The sequence below is a fragment of the Canis lupus genome, chromosome 12, assembly GCF_011100685.1.
Source record: "Canis lupus familiaris isolate Mischka breed German Shepherd chromosome 12, alternate assembly UU_Cfam_GSD_1.0, whole genome shotgun sequence".
Taxonomy (NCBI): Eukaryota; Metazoa; Chordata; class Mammalia; order Carnivora; family Canidae; genus Canis; species Canis lupus.
Window position 1 is genome coordinate 37,460,968 of NC_049233.1, and position 21,885 is coordinate 37,482,852.

At 34.5% G+C, this 21,885-nt stretch overlaps 1 protein-coding gene across 11 annotated transcripts in view; it reads left to right on the forward strand.

Moving 5' to 3' along the window:
* The window catches only part of SENP6 (SUMO specific peptidase 6), a 118,375-nt gene that overhangs the window by 15,654 nt on the left and 80,836 nt on the right, over nucleotides 1–21,885 (forward strand). For 8 of the 11 annotated variants that reach the window (XM_038554559.1, XM_038554548.1, XM_038554552.1 and 5 more), the window contains 3 exons: nucleotides 9,430–9,523; nucleotides 11,445–11,505; nucleotides 21,474–21,616. In XM_038554559.1, the coding sequence (XP_038410487.1) occupies nucleotides 9,430–9,523; nucleotides 11,445–11,505; nucleotides 21,474–21,616 (298 nt within the window). Of the gene's footprint in view, nucleotides 1–9,429; nucleotides 9,524–11,444; nucleotides 11,506–21,473; nucleotides 21,617–21,885 lie in introns of those variants that run through there. The other 3 variants (XM_038554555.1, XM_038554556.1, XM_038554557.1) reach the window with 1 other exon arrangement.

The window sequence follows — 21,885 nt, forward strand, 5'->3', positions numbered from 1 at the left end:
ATAATACATTCTAGCTCTGTGTATATCATTGCAAATGCCAAGATTTCATTCTTTTTGATGGCTGAGTAATATTCCATTACACACACACACACACACACACCCCATATCTTTATCCATTCATCAGTCAGTGGACATTAGGGCTCTCTCAATAGTTTGACTATTATTGATAATGCTGTTATAAGGTCGAGATGCATGTATGTCTATTTTTGTATCCTTTGGGTAATACCTGGTACTGCAATTGCTGGGACATAGGGTGGTTCTGTTTTTAATTTTTTGAGGAACCTCCGTACTGTTTGCAAGTGACTGCACCAGTTTACATTCCCACCAAAAGCATAAGAGGGTTCCCCCAGTTCTTAAATTTAATGAAGTCCGGTTTATAAATTCTTAAATTTTACATTTTTACATTTAGATGTATGATCCATTTTGAATTAATTTTTTTGAAGGATGTAAGGTTTGTGTCTAGAGTCATTTTTTTGCATGTGAATGTCTGCTTGTTCCACCACCATTTTTTGAAAAGACCACTTTTTGTTTAATTGTATTGCCTTTGCTCTTTTGTCAAAAATCAATTAGGGAAGCCCGGGTGGCTCAGCGGTTTAGCGCCACCTTCAGCCCAGAGTGTGATTCTGGAGTTCCAGGATGGAGTCCCACATCAGGCTTCCTGCATGGAGCCTGCTTCTCCCTCTGCCCATCTCTGCCCCCCTCTCTCTCTCTCTCTCTCTGTGTCTCTCATGAATAAATAAAATCTTAAAAAAAAAAATCAATTGTATTATGTTCATGTGTCTGTATTCTGGACTCTCTATTTTTTCCCACTGATTTGTTCTTTCTTTTGCCAATACCATACTGATTTGATTATTATAGCTTTATAGTAAAACTCAAAGTCTAGTAGTGTCAGTCTTCCAGGTTTGTTTTTCATAAATACTGTGTTGGCCATTCTTGGACTTTGGTCTCTTTACATAAACTTTAGAATCAGTTTCTTAAAATCTACAAAATAACTTGCTGAGATTTTGATTGAATCTATAAATAAGGTTGGGAAGAATTGGTAACTTGGCAATACTGAGTTGTGCTATCCATGATATTAGTTCTACTTTGATTTCATTTATCAGAGTTTATAACTTTCCTCATATAGATCTTGTACATATTTTATTAGCTTTATAGCTAGGTGTTATGTTTTTGGGTGTGCTAATATAAGTGGTATTGTGTTTTTAATTTCAAATCCCACTTTTTCATTACTGGTGTATTGGAAAGCAGTTGATCTTTTTTATTAACCTTACATCCTGCAGACTTATTATAATTGCTTATTAGTTATAGAAGGTTTTTTTTGATTGACTATTTTGGATTTTCTATGTAAGTGGTCATATCATTTGTGAGCAAAGACAATTTTATTTCTTCCTTCCCAATCTATATCCCTCTTATCTCCTTCTCTTGTTTTATTGAATTAGCTAGAACTTCCAGTGCAGTGTTGAAAAGGAATAATGAGAGGATTATTTTCTCCTTGTACTCTGTCTTCATGGAAGAGCTCCGACTTCTCACCGTTATGTATGATATTAGCTGTAGGTTTTTGTAGATAATTCTTTATTAAGTTTAGGGAGCTCCCTAGTATTCCTAATTTACTGTTTTTTGTTTTTTGTTTTTTTATCATGAATAGGAGTTGAATTTTTTCTGCCTCTATTGATATGATCATGTGACTTTTGTTTTTTAGCCTATTCATCCACATAATGGATTCTGTTAATTAATTAATTAATTTATTTTTTTGTTAATTTATTTTTGAATGTTGAGTTAGTCTTGCAAAACTGGGCCAAATCTCATTTGGTCATGGTATATAATCCTCCTTACATATTTTTGGATTTAGGTCCTTAACATTTTGCATCTATGTTCATGGGGATATTGTTTGTAGTTTTCTTATAATGTCTCTGTCTGCTTCTATCTTCTGAAAGAGATTATAGAGAGTTGATAACAATTTCTTCCATAAATATTTTGTAGAATTCAGTGGTGAACCCATCTGGGCTTGGTGCTTTCTGTTTTGGAAAATAATTAGTTCTTGATTCAATTTCTTTAATAGATAGAGGCCTATTTAGATTGTTTCTTTTTGTGTGAGTTTAGGCAGTTTGTATTTTTCAAGGAAGTTGTCCATTTCATCTGGGTTATCTATTTGAACATGGATTTGTTAATAGTATTCCTTTACTCTTCTAGCATCCATGGGATCTGTAGTGATGTTCCTTTTTTTCATTTCTGATATTAGTAATTTGTGTCCTCTTTTTAGTTGACCTGGCTTGAAGCTTGTTGATTTTTATCAGTCTTCAGGGAACGTTTGGTTTTGTTGATTCCCCCCCCCCCCCCATTCAGTTTCATTGATTTCTGTTCTAATTTGTATTATCTCTTTTCTTCGGCTTATTTGGGATTCGAATTGTTCATTTTCTGGTTTCCTAAGATGGAAGCCTAGATGATGTATTTTAGATTTTTTTTTTTTTTTTTTTTTAATGTGGGGCTTGGACTTATAACTCTTAGATCAGGAGCTGAGCTGAGATTGAGAGTTGAATGCTTAACTGACTGAGCCACCCAGGCACTCATAGATCTTTTATATGTGCTTTTGATGCTATAAATTTCCCCTTATGCACTGTTTTCACTGTTGCTTACAAATTTGGCAAGTTGTGCTTTTGTTTTCATTTAGTTCAAAATACTTTTAAACTTATTTTGAGATTTCTTCTTTGACTTATTTGTTGTTTAGAGGTATGTTATTTAATCTTCCATGTGTTTTGGGATTTTCCAAATCTTGATTTCTAGCTTAGCTTTTTGTTATAGATTTCTGGCTTAATCCTATTGTGATCTGAGAACAGACTTTGTGATTTCCGTTTCTATAAATTTGTTAGAGTGTTTTAGGGCCCAAAATGTAGTGTCAGTGATTGTTCTATGTGAGCTTGTGAAAAATAAAGTTTTTTTGTTTTTGGATGAAGTGGTCTGTAGATGTCAGTAATCTCCAGTTGACCAATGGTTTTATTGAGGTCAGCTGTGTTCTCAACTGGTTTTTCTGCTCCCTGGAACAGTCCATTTCTAATACAGGAATGTTATAGTTTCCAACTATGATGATGGGTTCATTTATTTCTTCCTGCAGTTCTAATCGTTTTTGCCTCACATAATTTGACACTGTTGTTAAGTATATACCTGTTAGGGATTGTTCGTCGTCTTTGAGAATTGACTGTTAACATTATGTAATACGCTTTTTATTTCTAATAACTTTCCTTAATTTGATATCTGCTTTGTCTGGAAATACGCTATTCCTGCCTTCTTTTGATTGTTGTTCGTATGGTATATCTTTCTCCATCCCTTTACTTTCAATGTATATGTATCTAGTGTCTAAGGCATGTTTCTTGGAGGTGTCATACGGTTGGATCTTGTCTGATACACTTGAGAACCTCTGTCTTTTGATGGGTGCATTTAAATCATTGATGTTCAGAGTGATTATTGATGTAGTTGGATTAATGTTTACAATATGTTAATTGTTTTCGGTTATTTGCAAAGTGTTTTTGTTTTGTGAATTACAGTTTTCAAATTTTTTTTTTTTAAGATGTTATTTATTCATGAGAGACACAGAGAGAGAGAGAGAGAGAGAGGCAGAGACACAGGCAGAGGGAGAAGCAGGCTCCATGCAGGGAGCGCGATGTGGGACTCCATCCTGGGACTCCAGGATCATGCCCCGGGCCGAAGACAGGCACTAAACTGCTGAGCCACCCAGGGATTCCCCGAATTTTCAAATGTTAACTCTTTTGGAATAGACTGTGCTTAATTATAATATACTATTCTTTACATATTACGGGAGTTGATTTGCTAATAGTTTATTTAGGGTTTTATGTCTATCTCCATGAGTGGTAATTTTCCTTCATTGAATGTCATTGTCAGGTTTGGAATTAGGTATTATCACTTTGCAAAATGAACTGTAGAATGTTTCTTTTTCTTTTGTATTTTGGGAAAATAAATTTATTGTTATTTCTTAGAAGCTTGAAAGAAGGGATGCCTGGGTGGCTCAGCGGTTGAGTGCCTGTCTTTGACTCAGGGTGTGATCCTGTGATCCCGGGATTGAGTCCCACATAGGGCTTCTTGCATGGAGCCTGCTTCTTCCTCTGCCTCTTTCTCTGTATCTCTCATGAATAAATAAATAAAATCTTAAAAAAAAAAAAAAAAGAAGAAGCTTGAAAGAAATCACTGGAGGGGTGCCTGACTAGCTCAATTGTTAGTGCATGTGATTCTTGATCTTGGGGACATGAGTTTGAGTCCTATGTTGAGGGTAGAGTTTATATTTAAAAACAACAACAAAGAACTAAGTTACTTCCCATGAAATAAAAATAACCAATTTTTTTTTTTTTTTTAAGGAAGTTACTAAAGAAGCCTTTTGGGTCTGAATATTTCTTTATGGAAAGATTTGTAATAATTCAGTGTCTTTTATTGATGCAGCAGTATTCAAATCTTGTCGTGTCAGTTTGGTAATATTTGTGTAGGTATTTAGGTTCGCTTTCTTTAGTCAACTAAGTCAGTTTGTCCCATCCATCAAATTTTCATCTTTCACTGATTTAGTTACATATCTTATTTACTGTTATCTCCTTTCTGGTCTCCTTTTTGTTCTTAAGGGTTTCTATTTTCTCTCCCCCTCCTTCCATCACTGTCATTTTAGTGAAGTGTATGAACAAAAATGCATGTATTTAATTTGGGTTAACTGGGATCTCTCTTTAACCTTTATCTCTTCTTGCACTCAATTTCGTAAGTGGAATATAATAGACATAATTTTCCACTCTCCTTATTACTAATGTCAACCATAGCAGGATATTGAGATGTGGTAATATTCTCAAAGACTTTCAAGGAATTGAGTTTTTTTTCCTACTCCAAGTTACTCTAAACTTAGGTTTTAAAATGTGTTTGCTTTTTATAATTTTTTTATTAATAATAATTTTCATGAGATTATTCTGTCATTTATTCATTTATAGGTTATAATCTGCTGTCAACTAGGAAATCATATCACTAGATTTATTAGAATTGTGAGTATAGAATTCCAGTTCCACTAGTGTGTAAATAATAAACACTTCTTGACTTTTTGCTGCCTGGTGACCTTTTTGATTAACTTGCTTGACTCATTTGATGGATACTAGTTGCTGGATTATGAGTCTTAGGCTAGTAATCATTATAGTTTATTACCCTTTCTGTCTTGGTAGTATAACTTTTCCTAACCATCTTTAAAAATTTGTTTTAAAGATTTTCTTTATTTGAGAGAGGGAGCAAGCCAGCATGAGAGAGTGTGTGAGCCTCACGAGTGGTGGTGGAGGGCAGGGGGAGGGAAAAGCAAAGGGAGAGGGAGAAACAGACTCCCCACTGAGCAGAGAGCCCAATGTGGGGCTTGATCCCAGGCCCCCAAGATCATGACATGAGCCAGAGGGAGATGCTTAACGCAGTCACCCATGCATCCCTAACCATCTCTCTCTCTCTCTCTCTCTCTCTTTTTTTAAAGATTTTATTTATTCATGAGAGACACAGAGAGAGAGAGGCAGAGACACAGGCAGAGGGAGAAGCAGGCTCCATGCAGGGAGCCCAATGTGGGACTCCATCCTGGGTCTCCAGGATCACACCCTAGGCTGAAGGTGATGCTAAACCATTGAGCCACCCGGGCTGCCCCATCTCTTTTTTAAAACAGGTTCATTTAAAATTTTTTTTTTTTAAATTTATGATAGTCACACAGAGAGAGAGAGAGAGAGAGAGAGGCAGAGACATAGGCAGAGGGAGAAGCAGGCTCCATGCACCGGGAGCCCGACGTGGGATTTGATCCCGGGTCTCCAGGATCGTGCCCTGGGCCAAAGGCAAGCGCCAAACCGCTGCGCCACCCAGGGTTCCCTTACATTTGATTTTTAAAAGTTCTTTTGAGGGTTTTAAATTCATAGAGAATTTTAAAAAATGTTTTATTTTCTCTATACCATTTATGTATCTTCCCATAATGTTGGCACCTTATATAATCATAGTATGTTTTTCAAAAACTTGGAGATTAGCTTTGGATATAAACTCTGATATAAACTACATAGTTTATTTGGATTTCCCTACTTATTTCACTGATGTTCTTTTTTAATTCCAGTGTCCAATCGAGGATACCACACTGCATTTGGTGTTACATCTCTTTAGTCTCATTTAATACATGACAATTTCTTAATCTTTCTTTGTTTTTCATAGTTTTGATGGTTTTAAAAGCATACTAGTCAGGTATTTTGTAGACTATATCTCAGTTTGAATTTATCTGTGTTTTCTTACTATTAAACTGACATTATGAGGTTTGGAAAGAAGACCACTGAACTGAAGTGGCATATTCATTACATCATATTAAACAGTATTTCCTACTTTTGATGTTAACCTTATGGCTGAAGTAATGATTGTCAGATTTCTCACTGTCAATTTATTGTTTTTTCCCCTTTCTGTAGTCAGTTCCTGGAAATGAGTTACCAAGTCCAGTGTATACTGAAGGGAAGGGGAACTAAGTTTCATATTTCACAGGAAATAATATAATTTGGAATTCTTTTTAAAGGAAGATATGTTTTTTTCTCCCCATTTGTTTACTTATTCAGTTATTTATGTCAGTATGGATTTGTGAACGTTTTACTTTGGGGGTTATAATCCAGTACTGTTGTTAGTTTGGCTAAAATTATTTCACCTTTGTTCAACTATTTAGAGGTTCAGTTTGGCTCCTGAGATCTTTTGACATTCCCTCATCTTTTTAAAAAAATGAACCTTCTTATTTCCTGGTGTAGAAAACAGGCCCCCAAGATCCAGACTAATCTTACATTTTTTCTGCTCCATCCCTATAATCAGTAATTTCTTTTAGAAAATAATAAATTCTTTTATTAGAGAATTTAGAAATCAAAATCTGGGGGCACCTGGGTGGCTCAGTTGGTTAAGTGGCAGCCTTCAGTTCAGGTCATGATCTCAGGGTCCTGGGATCAAGCCCTGCATTGGGTTCCCTGCTCAGTGGGGAGCTTGCTTCTCCCTCTCCTCTCTCTCTTTCAAATAAATAAATAAGATCTTTAAAAGCAAATAGAAATCAAGATCTGACTTTAAGTGTGCTTGTTGCCACTGGGGTGTCACTGTTTTCTAGATCTTCTCAGAGGATAAAGCTTTAGTTCTGTATACTACTAACCCATGGTACAAGACATACCTATATATATTACTTTTTTCTATCTGTATATGTATCAAAGAAAGATTGAGTTCATACTGATAACTCTTACTCTAGTATCATTAGAATGAATAGAGTTCATTGTAGTTTTCTTCTGTTGCTTATTTGTAACCTTTCTCTGACAGAAACCTTACTTCCATTATATACTGTTTATTATTTGTCCAATTCCAGTATGTATGTCAGACGTTTCAGATTTGCTCGTCGTGACTTGTTCCTTCCTATTTTATGATATTTTTGGTTGTGAGCTCTTATTCTTTGAAACTTTTTTTGAGGCTTGTATTGAAATTTTATATTTTTTTAGGGAGGATTTATATTTGATTCTGTCAGGTAGAGGCATTTTTTTTTTTTTTTTGCCTTTAAAAAGAGCTTTTTATTATGGCAAAATTTGTTATGTCTAGTTTATTTAACTCATTGTAATGTTTTCAGAATTCATCCATGTTGTAGCATGTATCAATTTCATTCCCTTATGACTGCATAATATTCCTGTGTGTGTGTGTGTGTGTGTATACACAGGTACCTGTACACACCACATTTTACTTATTAATTCACCTTTGATGGACACTTAGGTTGTTTTCACCTTTGGCTATTATGATTAATGCTACTACACCTGTTGGTTTACAGGTGTAAACCTGTACATGCTTTCATTTATTTTGAGTATATACCTGGAAGTGAGACTTCTGGATCATAGGGTAATTCTCTGTAATTCTATGTTTAACTTTTTTTTTTTTTAAGATTTTATTTATTTATGAGAGACACACAGAGAAAGAAAGAGGCAGAAACACAGGCTGAGGGAGAAACAGGCTCCCTGCAAGGAGCCTGAAGTGGGGCTCAGTCCTGGATCCCGGGATCACACCCTAGACCAAAGGCAGAGACGCTCAACCGCTGAGCCACCCAGGAGTCCCTATGTTTAACTTTTTGAGGAACTGCCGTACTGCCATACATTTGCATCGTGGCTGCACTGTTTTACATTCCCACCAGCAATGCATAGAAGTTCAATTTTTCCACATCCTTATCAGTACTTACTATTTTAGTTTTTTTTTTTTTTTTAACTTTATTTACTTATTCATGAGAGACACAGAGGGAGAAGCAGGCTCCATGCAGGGAGCCCGACGTGTGGGACTTGATCATCCCAGGTCTCCAGGATCACACCCTGGGCCAAAGGCAGGCGCCAAACCGCCGAGCCACCCGGGGATCCCCTATTTTAGATTTTAAAAAAATGTAATAGCCATTCTACAGTGGGTGTGAAGTAGTATCTAATTATAGTTTCGATTTGCATTTCCCTGACATCTAGTGATATTCAGCATCTTTTCTTGTGAGACTATTTTAATTATAGATTTTTCAGGGCCACATAGATATAGTTATGAAAATTCTGGTCCCAAACCTGAGTAATTGTGAGTTTATGGTTAGGATTCCTTAACCATGGGGTAAATACACTTTGTATGTCTTCAGTTCAACCCAGAAACCCAGAGCAAAGACAATACATCATAATTACTCTCGCTGTTTTCCAGTTTCTTTTTTCTCCTTGTTCACCTAATTGGAGGGCTGCCCTTCAGGTCTTCTACTGTTTAGTCTGTCCTCTCATCTTGCTGGCATCCCAAACTCGATCTTAAATCCCTAGTCCATCAGGTTTTTGTCACATGACTCCCAAGACAAATGCCAGCTTCAGAACCTCATTTATGTCTCTGAGTTCCCATTTTCTAGTTGTTTATGGCTTCAGGAAGTTTAAGCTATACACTTAATTCTTTTAAACTCATTGTGAGCATGTTTGGTGTTCTAACCTACAGAGTTTTCCTGTACATCAAGTTCACCATATTGTCAATGCAGAAAATTTTGATTTCTCTTCTATTAAAAGGTGGAGATAATTGACTGAAGTAAATAGGGCATACTAATTAATGGGTACTAATTTATAAGATTAGCAATTAAACATGGAGGTACAGGGTTGATTTTTATATATTTCATACATATTCATGTGCTTCCCCTCATTTTTATTATATTTTACTAATTTGTGTTTCTTCTTTGGTAATAAACTCATGCATATGAACAACTGTACATTAGCAAAAACAGATTTTAACGTGTTTTTTGTTTTAGAGGAAATAAGATGTTTATAAGAAATAGTCAAAAAGCAAGAAAATTAAGAGAATCTAGACTAACCAAAGAGCTTGGGAAATGCTCAATTTTATTTTAAATTTAATGGTTCTACTGAATACTTATCTCAGTTCTTTTTTTTATTTCAGCTTTGGCTAGATCAGAATCTAAGAGAGATGGAGGTTTTAAAAATAATTGGAGCTTTGATCATGGAGACGAAAGTGAAGGAGACACAGATAAAGAGTAAGAACCCCCCCCCCCCGATATTTTATATGAATGACATTTCATTAAAAAATGACTTATATTCCATGGAAGTATTTTTAAGAGCATAATATTCTTTACTTATAAAACGTTTATTACAAAAATAAATAAATAAATAAAACGTTTATTACATAACATGAAGGAAAGAAAATGCAGGGGTTTTTTATTAAGTAATTTTGCTGTTACATTTTCAATTTTTTGAAATGTGTTAGTATGTGCATGTAATACATATAAGCATACAATTTAAAATTGACTATTGAAGATTTTCAGTTAAAGAAAATTTTTTTAAAGATGACATTCTGTTCAGGCACTGATTTGAAAACCTCTGAATTTTGCGTGGAAGTTTAAGTTCTATAGTATCTTTCTTAACAGTTGCCCTTCCATCTTAGATCACGTTACCACCAGAGAAAGCAGAAACAATATTAAATGATAAACACAGATGTTGACCCAAGCAGATGTTAAACGAATTACTTATTATACTTTGTGTGCTTGAAATGTCTGCATTGTAAAATTTAAATGATAGTTTTAATAGAGCCTTTTGCATATCATGAGATTTGTATTACCAATTCACCATTGCTATTAGGTGCCATGATCTATTAATCTGGTTTTCCACTGGCTAGCACATATTCAGAAATACACAAATATATATATATACATTATATATACACAGATACATACATTATTTATAAATACATATAGTTCTACCAAACCTATAAGAATTTTAAAAAATTATTACATAAGAAATCAGAGTATATTGGGTAAATATTGTGGGTGCTTCACTTCTGTCTGGGCAATAGCTCCGTTCCTTACCATTTTTATGTACCTTCACCTATCAGATTTTGAATTGAAGTGAACTTTTATTTGAAGGAGAGCTTTGAACTGTTTTCAGATAAAATTGGTGTTTTATGGTTGTCTTTCTCTTGTTTTTTTTATTTCTGACTTTTAAAATTTTAAATATTTTTTTTATTATAGACCCTTAGTATTTCTTTTTGAAAAATTGGAATTAAATCTGAAATTAAGTGGGAAGTAGGTCACCTTTTAAACATTTTGTAAAATGTTTGGAAGGAGAATTTTTAGTACTAAAACAGTTGGGGTATGTGTAGACAGTAATGGAACATTTTATATTTTTATTATAAATAGCTAGGATTTACTAAAATAGCAGAGTTGTCTTTAGAAGAATGTATTTTAGCTTTCTTTGTTAGATTTGTCATTATTATGTAAATTTGTATTTTAAGGTGTTACCTGTTCTGTATATTTCATTTATGAATTATACTCTTGCTCATTATAAGAGGATCCTTAGGAGCTTCAGCTTTTGTAATATCTTGAGGATAAATTGAACTATTAATAGATATATTAGTCTGATCTTTTAGAATCTCAAGTATTCTAAAGTGTTGATATTTCTAAGATTTGTGAAAGTAACTTTTACTGTGGTAACATCATTGGAATTACTTTTTTTTTTTTTTTTTTACATTAGTTAAGGTTTTCTTACCATTTTTTCTCTATTTTGTTTCGCTGTTCTTTTCCTCTAATTTTAAATCCAAGACAGGAAAAGTGAGTGACTATATGTGAAATCTACTGTTAAGGGAACAAAAATTATGTTTTTAGCAGGGGTCAACAGACCATGGCCCACTGGCCTAGTCTGGCCCACCATTGGCTTTTGTTAATAGTTTTATTGGAATACAGCCATACATATGATCTGTGGCTACTTTCCTACTAAAATAGTAGAGTATTAGTAGAGAGACTGTATAGTCTACAGAGCCTAATTTAATCTCTGGCTTTTTATAGAAAAAGTTTGCAGATCCCTGAATTTGGTAAACAAAGACAATAAATATACTTCTGAATTTAATGTGTGAGTTGTAATTGTCACTTAAGATTTACCCCTCCTCCCTTATTTTCTCTGTAGCGAGGCAAATCTACTCAGTGTAGATGAAGATGAGGATTCCGAGACCTCAAAAGGAAAAAAGGCAAGTGTTGCTTTTCTGACTTTTTTTGGTAAATTTTTTAGGTTATATACTAAAAGCTAATATTGCAAATGAAGATTTTTCCATTTTTTTAATTGAAATTCCCAACCACCCACTTACCCACCCCAGAGGCTAGTGTGTTCCCAGTTTCCTGTTTATTTCATCAGAGATTTTATGCATTATGAAGAAAATATATATTTTTTGCCCTGCCCTCTTATATTAACACAGTTAGTAGCATACTGTACATGCTATTTAGTCTTTAAAAATTTTTTTAAAAAAAATTATTAGAGACCATGAGTCCATTAAAAACACCCTTGTTCTTTTCCCTGGGTGTATAGTATTCCATTGTATGATGTATTGTTCTTGTCCAATACCACCATATTGAAGGATATTTATGGTGTTGTCCCCCTTTTCTTTTCACCCTGAAATAGTTAAGTCACCTTCAGTATGGGTGATTTTGCATAAATACTAGCAAATCTGTAGGATGAATTCCTAACAATAGAGCTGCTGTATCAAGACATGTACATTTCTAATTTTGTTATACCTGATTTACGCTTTTACCAGCAATGTCTGAGTATGCCTGTTTTCCCACACAGTTGTCACAGTTATTGATCTTTTGAGCTTTGTCAGCAAAAAATTGTATATTGGTGTAGTCTTAATTTTCATTTCTTTTACTATAAATGAGGTTGAATGTTTTCATATGTGTAGTCCTTTATTTCCTTTTGGATAGTATTTAATATCCTTTGCCTATTTTTCTATTTAGTCTTTAGAATATTATGATTGATAGGAATTCTTTTTATGTTGAGCCCAGGCACACATTTTTGACAACTCTGAAATCTGTCTAGATGCATCTTATAATAATGGCATGACATGGTTTAATTAGAAAAATTTCTTTTGCACATTAGTATTTACAATGATTTGAATCTTACAATGGTTTCCTAGGTTTGAATAAATACAAAGTGTTGGAGAAATTGGCCCCTTGCTGTGATACTATCTGCTAATATTTTAAACGAGTTTTTTCCCACTAGTCTTTTGTCTTTGCTTTTGGCGATTATTGCTTTGGAGAACATATTTTCTTATGTTGTCAAATTTATCAAAATTGTTTTCCTTTTATGGGTTCTGGGTTTAGTTTCTTTGCTCCTAATGATGTTAACTTAGTTGCTTATTTGTTTTGTCCTAGTAGATAAATAGTTTCACAATACCAATACAAATATAATTGCTAATAAAGTAATTTAAATTTTTTTCCTTCTGTTTGCTTGTTAGTTTTTGGTGGCACCACCAGGTATATAGCCCACCAGGAATGTGTGTTTAAATTACTTGGGTTTTTTAAAATTTTTTATTTTATTTTTTATTTTTAAGATTTTATTTATTCATGAGAGAGAGAGAGAGAGAGGCGCAAAGACACAGGGAGAGGGAGAAGCAGGCTCCATACAGGGAGCCTGATGTGGGACTCGATCCCGGGACTCCAGGATTACGCCCTGTGCTGAAGGCAGGCATTAAACCGCTGAGCCACCCAGGGATCCCCTGTGGTTTTATTTAAAGTGAATTTTTAAAATATTTTTTATTTATTTTAAGTGATCTTTCCACCCAACCTGGGGCTTGAATTTACACCCCAGGTTCATCTCCTCGGACTGAACCAGACAAGGCGCCTCTAAATTACTGTGTTTTTAAATCAATTGAAATGATTTAAGTTGTTTTATAATTACACAATAAGTTGTTTTATAATTACACAAGAAATACATGATTCCAAAGTCCTATTTACAAAAGAAGTTTTATTAGAGAAATCTAGGTTTTATTTTGATTCCCTCTATCCTTTTCTCTTTCACTAATGGGCAACTTAAAAAAAAAAATCACATGGATTTAGCCTTTCATTGTTCTTTTCTTTCATTTTTAATGGAATATACAACCCTTCTCAGAGAAACTATCCACACTGCTTATTACCTTGATTGTTTTACTTTAGCAGTTTGGTCTGTGGATCACTCCACTAGCAAAGTACTTAGAAATCTATATTATCTCTTTTGTTGTTACATAGTATTCCAGTGAGTAGAATGAACAGTAGATATTTAGTTGGCTCCCTAGTGATGAGCAGAGGTCTTTCCCAGTCTTTTGCTATTATAAATAGTGCTTTAATAATGCCTTATGCCTAAATAAATAAATAAAGCAAACAAGCAAGCCAGCCAGCCTCATGCTTATGTCTTTTCATGTCTTTATAGTATATTTTGGGATAGATTCCTAGAATTGCAGTTGCTATTACAGAGGGTAAATTTACATGTAATTTTTCTAGTTATTGCTAAATGCCTCATTCATGGAAATTACCATTTGCCATTCCCACTAATAATATATTTCTTTGTAACCTTGAGAAGTGTGTGGTCAAACTTGAATTTTTACCCATCTGACATAGCACCCTCTTCACATATTTCTTATGCTTACCGTTGAATAATATTTTAGTGACTTTTAAGTTTAATCTCCGCCAATCTCTTTGTTTTTTTTTTCTCCCATAACATCTCTACTTTGTTGTAATTAAAGAATTTATAGAATTTGAAGTTTTTCTCTTAGTACTCTAAAATTTTCATTTATAAAGTTACACTAAAAACCACAAGGTTTTTCACATTACATTTTTCTCTAGCTTTTATTTTAACATCTTGATTGCTTAGAGTGCTGCTGTTAGGTGTTCTTCAAGTTCTACAAAAATATAATGTAGTTTGCAGGGAAAATAAAGGATGTTTTCAGTTACTAACTTCTGTGACATTGGTTTTCAATTTATGTGTTTTTTTTTTTCCTTGAAGATGCCCTTAATTTTTTTTAAAATGCCTTATACGTTTTTAAGGATGTAAGTGGGGATATTTTAAAATAAAACTTAAATTATGTTTATGTGTATCCAGTTATCTCTAAAGGTAATTCTAATTTGATACTCAGCATCATCTATTTTAAAAATACATGTACCATCTCTTTTTTGAGAGATATGTATTTATTGAAATTTAACATTAAATAGATACATATTTATTGAAATTTAACATTAAATAATTGTCACTACATGGTTCTAAGTATTTTTTTACTGGATGGAATTATCCTTATAATTTATTAAAGATTCAAAAATATATTACAGGTATTTGTAATCATTGAATCTATTATGTAAAATTATATTGGAGGGCAGCCCAAGTGGCTCAGCGGTTTGGTGCTGCCTTCAGCCCAGGGTGTGATCCTGGAGACCCGGGATCAAGTCCCATGTCGGGCTCCCTGCATGGAGCCTGCTTCTCCCTCTGCCTGTGTCTGTGTCCCCCCCCCCCCCCCCCCCGTGTCTCTCGTGAATAAATAAAATCTTTAAAAAAAATTATATTGGAAATGTATTTCTTAAGATGAGTAGTGCTGATGTTTTTCTTCTTTATTCATTTGGTTCACATATCCATGAACAAGTATTACTTATTGCTAGAATAAAACTTTCAGTAGCAGTTTTCTTCTTTTTCTTTTTTAAGGTTTATTACAGAGAGAGAGTGCACATGCGCAATTGAGTGTGGAGTGGGGAGGAGCAGAGGGAGAGGGAGAGATAGAGAGATTCTTAAGCAGACTCCACTGGTAGCCTAGGGCTTGATCCCCAAACCTTGAGATCACAACCTGAGCCAAAACCTAGAGTCTGCTACTTAGCTAACTGTGCCTCTTAGGAGAAGAATAGAATTTTGTTATAGCATTATCCTTCAGTTCTTTTCTTTTGAATTAAATGCCAAAAATCACATAGCAACTTAATATTTAAAAGGTAAAAATAATTTGTGATCCAATCATTAGAGTTATTGCACTTCTGAATTTGGTATACTAAAAAGGCTTTATCAAATTTAACAAGTAGCCAATTATTATGCTTGCTACTTTTAGATTCCTTTTTTTAAAACTAGATACTTTCTTTTTTTTTAAAGATTTTATTTATTTATTCATGAGAGACACAGAGAGAGGCAGAGACACAAGCAGAGGGAGAAGCAGGCTCCGTGTAAGGAGCCCAATGTGTGGGACTCAATCCTGGATCCCAGGATCACACCCTGAGCCGAAGGCAGATGCTCAACCACTGAGGCACTCAGGCGTCTCTAAAACTAGATACTTGAGAAATAATTTTAAAAATTGAAATCTTGTTAACTTCAGGATATTGCCTTTGCCAATATCATATTTTTTTGTGAAATATTTTGTAATTTTTGTTTTGTGTATTTTTTTAATATGGAACTGCATATTTTGTTCATATACTCTGTGGAAAATACCTATTTATACTTTATTTGACAAGGCCAGTCCATATGGTCCTGCCAATCAATTAAATCAGATATACTATTTATCTGTAAATGTTTGTTTTCAGTTTTCACTTCAAGTATACATGTTAGTTTGTATCTTCATGATAGCCATTTCATTTCACTTCAGGTAGAAAATATGGCCTTGGTTTTGACCTGAGTTTGTTACTTGGTTGTAATAAGGCACAGCAGATTTCAGTCTCATTTTAAAAACTTATGCTTTCTTTGAGGTGTTCTCACTTGATTTTCTCCTTGGGTCAATGCTTTTCTTGATTATAATTGGAATAGAATATACAAAGCCAGTAAATGCAAATTTTTATCACTTTTGCTTTTCATTTTGCAGTGAAATTAAGGAAATATAACTTTGGTGTAGAATATCTAGTTTCTAACCTATGGTTAGAAGCATATTTAACAAAATATTTATAAAAGAGGGAAAGATATGAAGACCTACTATCATTTTTTGTGCCAAAAGAGATTCCAGTATTTCCAATTGTTCCTTTTTGGAGATTTTTAGATTCTAATGCAATAGGTGAGACTTATGTCTTTCTTTTGTAGAACAGATAAAGGTCTGTTGGGAAGGGAGATACTGTATGATGCCTTTTTTTACAGATGGGTTTTAAAGTAAATCAGTGTTAAGAAATTGTAAAAATGGAGATTGAGGGCTTAGGATTTAATTGCCTTAAAATTATCCATGCCTGTTTGCCATTTAGAAAGTCTTTGTATATCCTAAGGGGTTATGTATTTCTGGATTTTTAATGGCTTGTAGGTAATATATAGGTCCCTATGGATCATTGGTTTAAACTAATATAGCTCCTCTTCTCAAATGATAATGGAATTAGGAGAAAGCCTTTATTTTGATTAAAAATGTCTTAGTATTCTTCGCCTTTTCTTTCATAGAATAATCCTTTTGCCTTTGGCTTCTCTAGTTTCATTGTGCCTCTTTAGAGAAAGGATACATGTCTTTCATTAGTTGTGAAAATATTTTAGTCATTGTATCTGTGGATATTACCAAGATTTTACTTATTTATTCGTGAGAGACATAGGCAGAGGGAGAAGCAGGCTCCCTGCAGGGACTCAGTCGCAGGATCCTAGGATCACAACTGGAGCCACAGGCAGACGCTCAACCACTGACCCACTAAGCTACCCCTAACCTGTAGTTTATATAAAAAAGGATAAAAGATAAATGGCAAAGAACAAAATCATCCCTATACCGTATCTAGGTAATTTCCTTCACTCTGTCTTCTAATTCACTAAATTTTGTCTTTAGCTTTGTCTAATCTACTTATTTTTGTTGGGTTCATCTTTTTTCTTTTAAAAAATGTTTTTATTATTTAGTTATTTTTTTAAAGTAGGCTCCATACCCAGCATGGAGTCCATCCTGGGGCTTTAACTCATGATCCTGGGATTAAGACCTGAGTGGAGATCAAGAGTCAGATGCTTAACTGACTGAGTGACCCAGGTGCCCCTTAAGAAAAAAAAAAAAAAAGACATTTATCATTTGTAGAACTTCTGTTGGTTCTCTTTGAAAATTTTGTTTTTTCCATAGTGTCTAATTCTTTTTTGTTTCGATATACATTTTGTTTTTAAGAAAATGCCTTTAAAGTCTAATCATTTTAAGTGTCTAATCATTTAACACAGGGAGCCTGATGTGGGACTTGATATCAGATCCTGGGATCATGCCCTGGGTCCAAGGCAGATGCTCATTCACTGAGCCACCCAGGTTTCCCCACATGCAGCCTTTGAAATAGTCTAAATTTTGTAGTTGTATCATGGCATCAAAAGGCTATGAAATTTGATCAAAATGATTGGACTTTTGGTGAAATACTTTCATTCACTTGTATTTTGATGCTGTGCTATCTACTTTACAACACTCTGAGTAACAAGTGTTATATAAAATTTACTATTGTATTTCATTTTGAGAACATCATCAAATACACTTTCTGTTATGTTAGCTAGAATGCCTTCTTTATTAAGCTCTCTGAATAAGAAGTTCAAGTGTGGCAGTTGTTTGCCATTTGCCATGCATTACTTTATTGATCTTAATTTCTTATTTATTTTATATTTTAATTCTTATTTAAACTCACATTTGTTAACATATAGCATAGTATTGGTTTCAGGAGTAGAATTTAGTGATTCATTGCTTACCTGTAACACCCAGTGCTCATCCCAACAAATGCCCTCCTTAATGCCCATCACCCACTTAGTACATCCTCCCCCATTCTCTTCCCTTCCAGCAACCCTCAGTTTGTTCTCTGTAGTTACTAGTCTCTTATGGTTTACCTCTGTCTCTGTTTTTATCTTATTTTCTTTCCCTTCTCCTATGTTTAACTGTTTTATTTCTTAAAATCCACCTGTTAGTGAAATCATACAGTATTTGTCTTTCTCTGACTTATTTCACTAAGTGTAATATATTCTAGTTCCATCCACACTGTTGCAAATGGCAAGGGTTCATTCTTTTTCATGGCTCTATTCCATTTTATATATATACACCACATCTTAACCATTCATCTGTCTAACATTTGGGCCCTTTCCGTAATTTGGCTATTGTTGACAGTATTGCTATAAACATTGGGGTGCATGTGCCCCTTCAAATCAGCATTTTTGTATCCTTTGGATAGTAGTGCAATTGCTGGGTTGTAGGGTAGTTCTATTTTTAACTTTTTTTTTCAAAAAGATTTTATTTTTATTTGAGAGAGAAAGAGTGAGCATACGAGTGGGGTTAAGGGTAGAGGGAGAAGCAGATTCCCCACTGAAAAGGGAGCCTGATGTGGGGCTTGATCCCAGGACCCCGGGATCATGACCTGAGCCAAAGGCAGATGCTTAACTGACTGAGCCACCCAAGTGCCCTTATTTTTAACTTTTTGAGGAACCTCCAGATAGTTCTCCAGAGTGCTGCACCAGTTTTCTTTTCTTTTCTTTTCTTTTCTTTTCTTTTCTTTTCTTTTCTTTTCTTTTCTTTTCTTTTCTTTTTTTTCTTTTTTCTTTTCTTTCTCTTTTTTGCACCAGTTTTCATTCCCAAAAATAGTGCAAAAAGGGTTCTCCTTTCTCTGCATCCTTGCCAACAGCTGTTGTTTCCTAAGTTAATTTTAGTCATTCTGACAGGTGTGAGGTGGTATCTCATTGTGGTTTTGATTTATATTTCCCTGGTGATGAGTGATACTGATCAATTTTCCATACTTCTGAGATTCTTAACAGGATATGTATCAAAGTTATCCGAAACAGCAGCTTTTCCATGTTAGTGTACATCAGAATCACCAATAAAAAGATTGCTGAAACCCATTTTGAAAGTTTCTAATTTAGATCTGGAGAGGGGCTTGCTAATTTGCATTTTAAAGTGTTCCAAAAGGATGCTGGTTGTGTTGGTCTAGCGAACCACACTTTGACAACCATTCGTTGATTTAGGGCATTTTTTTTTTTTTTTTTTCAAAATAACATGGGAGTGGGCCTAGGTCACAATAACTGGATAGGCCTAAGTTTTCTCAGCTAAAGCATCTTAATAACCAGTTTATGATAAAGTAATTTATGGATTTATGGAGCTTCTTTTTTCTTAATATATTAATTGCGGGGGGGGGGGGGAGTGGTAGAAGGAGGAACTCTCAAGCAGACTCCCCGCTGAGCATGGAGCCAGATACGGGGCTCAGTCTCACAACCCATGAGATCATGACCTGAGCCAAAATCTGGAGTCCAGTGCTTAACCAGCTGAGCCACCCAGGTGCCCCAATTTATGAGCTTTCTAAGAGAAGATACATGTATTTCTAATTGAGTGAGAACTATTGGTTACTGAATCCTGACCTATCTGCTCATTCAACGGCTCAGCAATTTGTGTATATTTTGGTTAATGCATGAAATAATCTCATGATTACAAGGAAAGTTACCTAGCTAGAAAGACAAGTTTGTAGATTCTGAAATTGTTATCTTTCCATGGTAACGCTGTTATTTCCTGTGAAAAAGGGTCCCCAATGCAAAAGTGATTGTACTTTGTTTATAAATGGAAGAGAGTGATAATTCCAATATCTTTATCCCCAATGGTTTTTTTTTTCCTGTTATCAGTTGTTTCTCTTGGTTTTGATCACATTGCCTAATTTCTTTGAGCTTGCTATTAATGGTAACTATTGCATATGAAAAGTCAAAGGGATAATTTGAGGCCTAGAAAATTACTTATTTCTGGAGTGGATATGTATTTACTTTTGTCTAGTACTAGGAGCCTTAATAATCTCAGTCTCAGATCACCTTAATTCAGTGGTTCTCCAGGTATGGTCTCTGATTGGCAATATCAGCATCACTGATACTCACTAGAAATGCACATTATTAGGCCCATCCCAGACCTAATAAGAATAAACTGTAAAGATTTGACACAACAATTTAACAAATCATTGAGGTAATTCTGATTTATACTAAATATTTGAGAACTGCCTTAATTGAACTGAGGGTCGAGTTGATTAGAAGCTGTGTTTCAATCTATATGAAGGCTGTTATTCATAGGATATAATTTTTTTTTCATAGGATATAATTCTGATCAATATTTTGAGGGCTTACAAAGCCCTTCATAGATGGTGGATCTTCATCTCTACTTTTTGTCTTTCTAGCTCTCTGTTGAAAGTTCAGCTTAGCCTCTCAACTACATCTTCTGGAATCAATAGATGCCTCAGGGGAAAATATAAATCTGAGCTCAGATCCCTGAGTTCCTTGTTCCTAATCTTTTTTTTTTTTTTTTTAAAAAGAAACTATTTTTTTTTTTAAGTTTTATTTATTTATGATAGTCACAGAGAGAGAGAGAGAGAGAGAGGCAGAGACATAGGCAGAGGGAGAAGCAGGCTCCATGCAACAGGAGCCTGACGTGGGATTTGATCCCGGGTCTCCAGGATCGCGCCCTGGGCCAAAGGCAGGCGCCAAACCGCTGCGCCACCCAGGGATCCCTCTTGTTCCTAATCTTAATTCCTAATTCTTCATTGCTTTCAGAGCCCTCAGATGTCTCAAACACATATATTTTTAATGTGTCTTTTGTCTAGCTTTTTTCCTAGTTTTCAGATAGTAGAAGGAAATTGATCTTCATTACCTAATCTGCCATTACCAGAAGTGGAGCAGTCTGAAGCCCATGGCTATAAAAGATTAGGAAGTAAAGAAATGTCTCAAGGAGGAGAAAATGATAAGCACTGTATCAAAATAGGTCTTTTTTTGGAATTTTATAATGTTGATATGCTTAAAATAAGAATGGTGTTGGCACAATGAACTCTGTACTCAGGAGATCTTTTTTGTGGGAGTTTTTTTTTTTTTTTTTAGGGGAACTGTTAGGTTTCTGTAGAGATCATTTGGGGGGGGGGAGCCATGTTCCTGTCTTCTTGTGACTATATTTTATAAATGAATGAAAAATAAAATATTTGACTATTGCTTCAAAATAAAGCTTCGAAAATAATGATTTTTAAAGTGTCGTTTTGGGTAAATTATCACTAAGAACTGAAGACTTTTGTCTCAATGAGTCTGAAAGCTTTTATTGAATGTCTGGTGCAATGAATATTCCTACATATTTGTGTTATCCTTAGGAAAAAAAAAGTATTGCAGTTGAATTTTCCTTAAATTCATGCCAGTGTCATCCCTCTCTCCCATCTCCAATGGCTGGTACAGTTGTTACAGCTTTTTAAAAAAATAGGTTTTCAAATAATCGTATTATAGTGTTTATTGAGTCTTCAATGTTTATGGATCTTTTTACAGTTAAATCGTCAGTCTGAAATTGTTTCTACCAGTTCTGGTGATCCCTGGAAGACATGTGCAAGACGAAACAAGGCTGAAAATTTAAAACCTTTGAAAGGCAACCCCATTGGGCTTAACATGTTGAGCAACAATAAGAAATTGAGGTATAGGCACTTCACTACACATTTCTATAGAAAAGAAAAGGTTTGACATAAAAAATTAACTACTTTTGTGGGCAGTTGACCCAACCTATACCTTTTCTTTTCACTTTATTAGCCAAGAGGTAGAATTGCTTCAGGGTGTGGATTTTTTGCTTTGAATCTTGGGATTAAGGTTGATTGCATTCCAAAAAAAAAAAAAAAAAAAAAAAAGGTTGATTGCAGTGATTTCTTGGTTCTGAATAAAAATATTTCAAGAAAAGTTTCAATAGAAT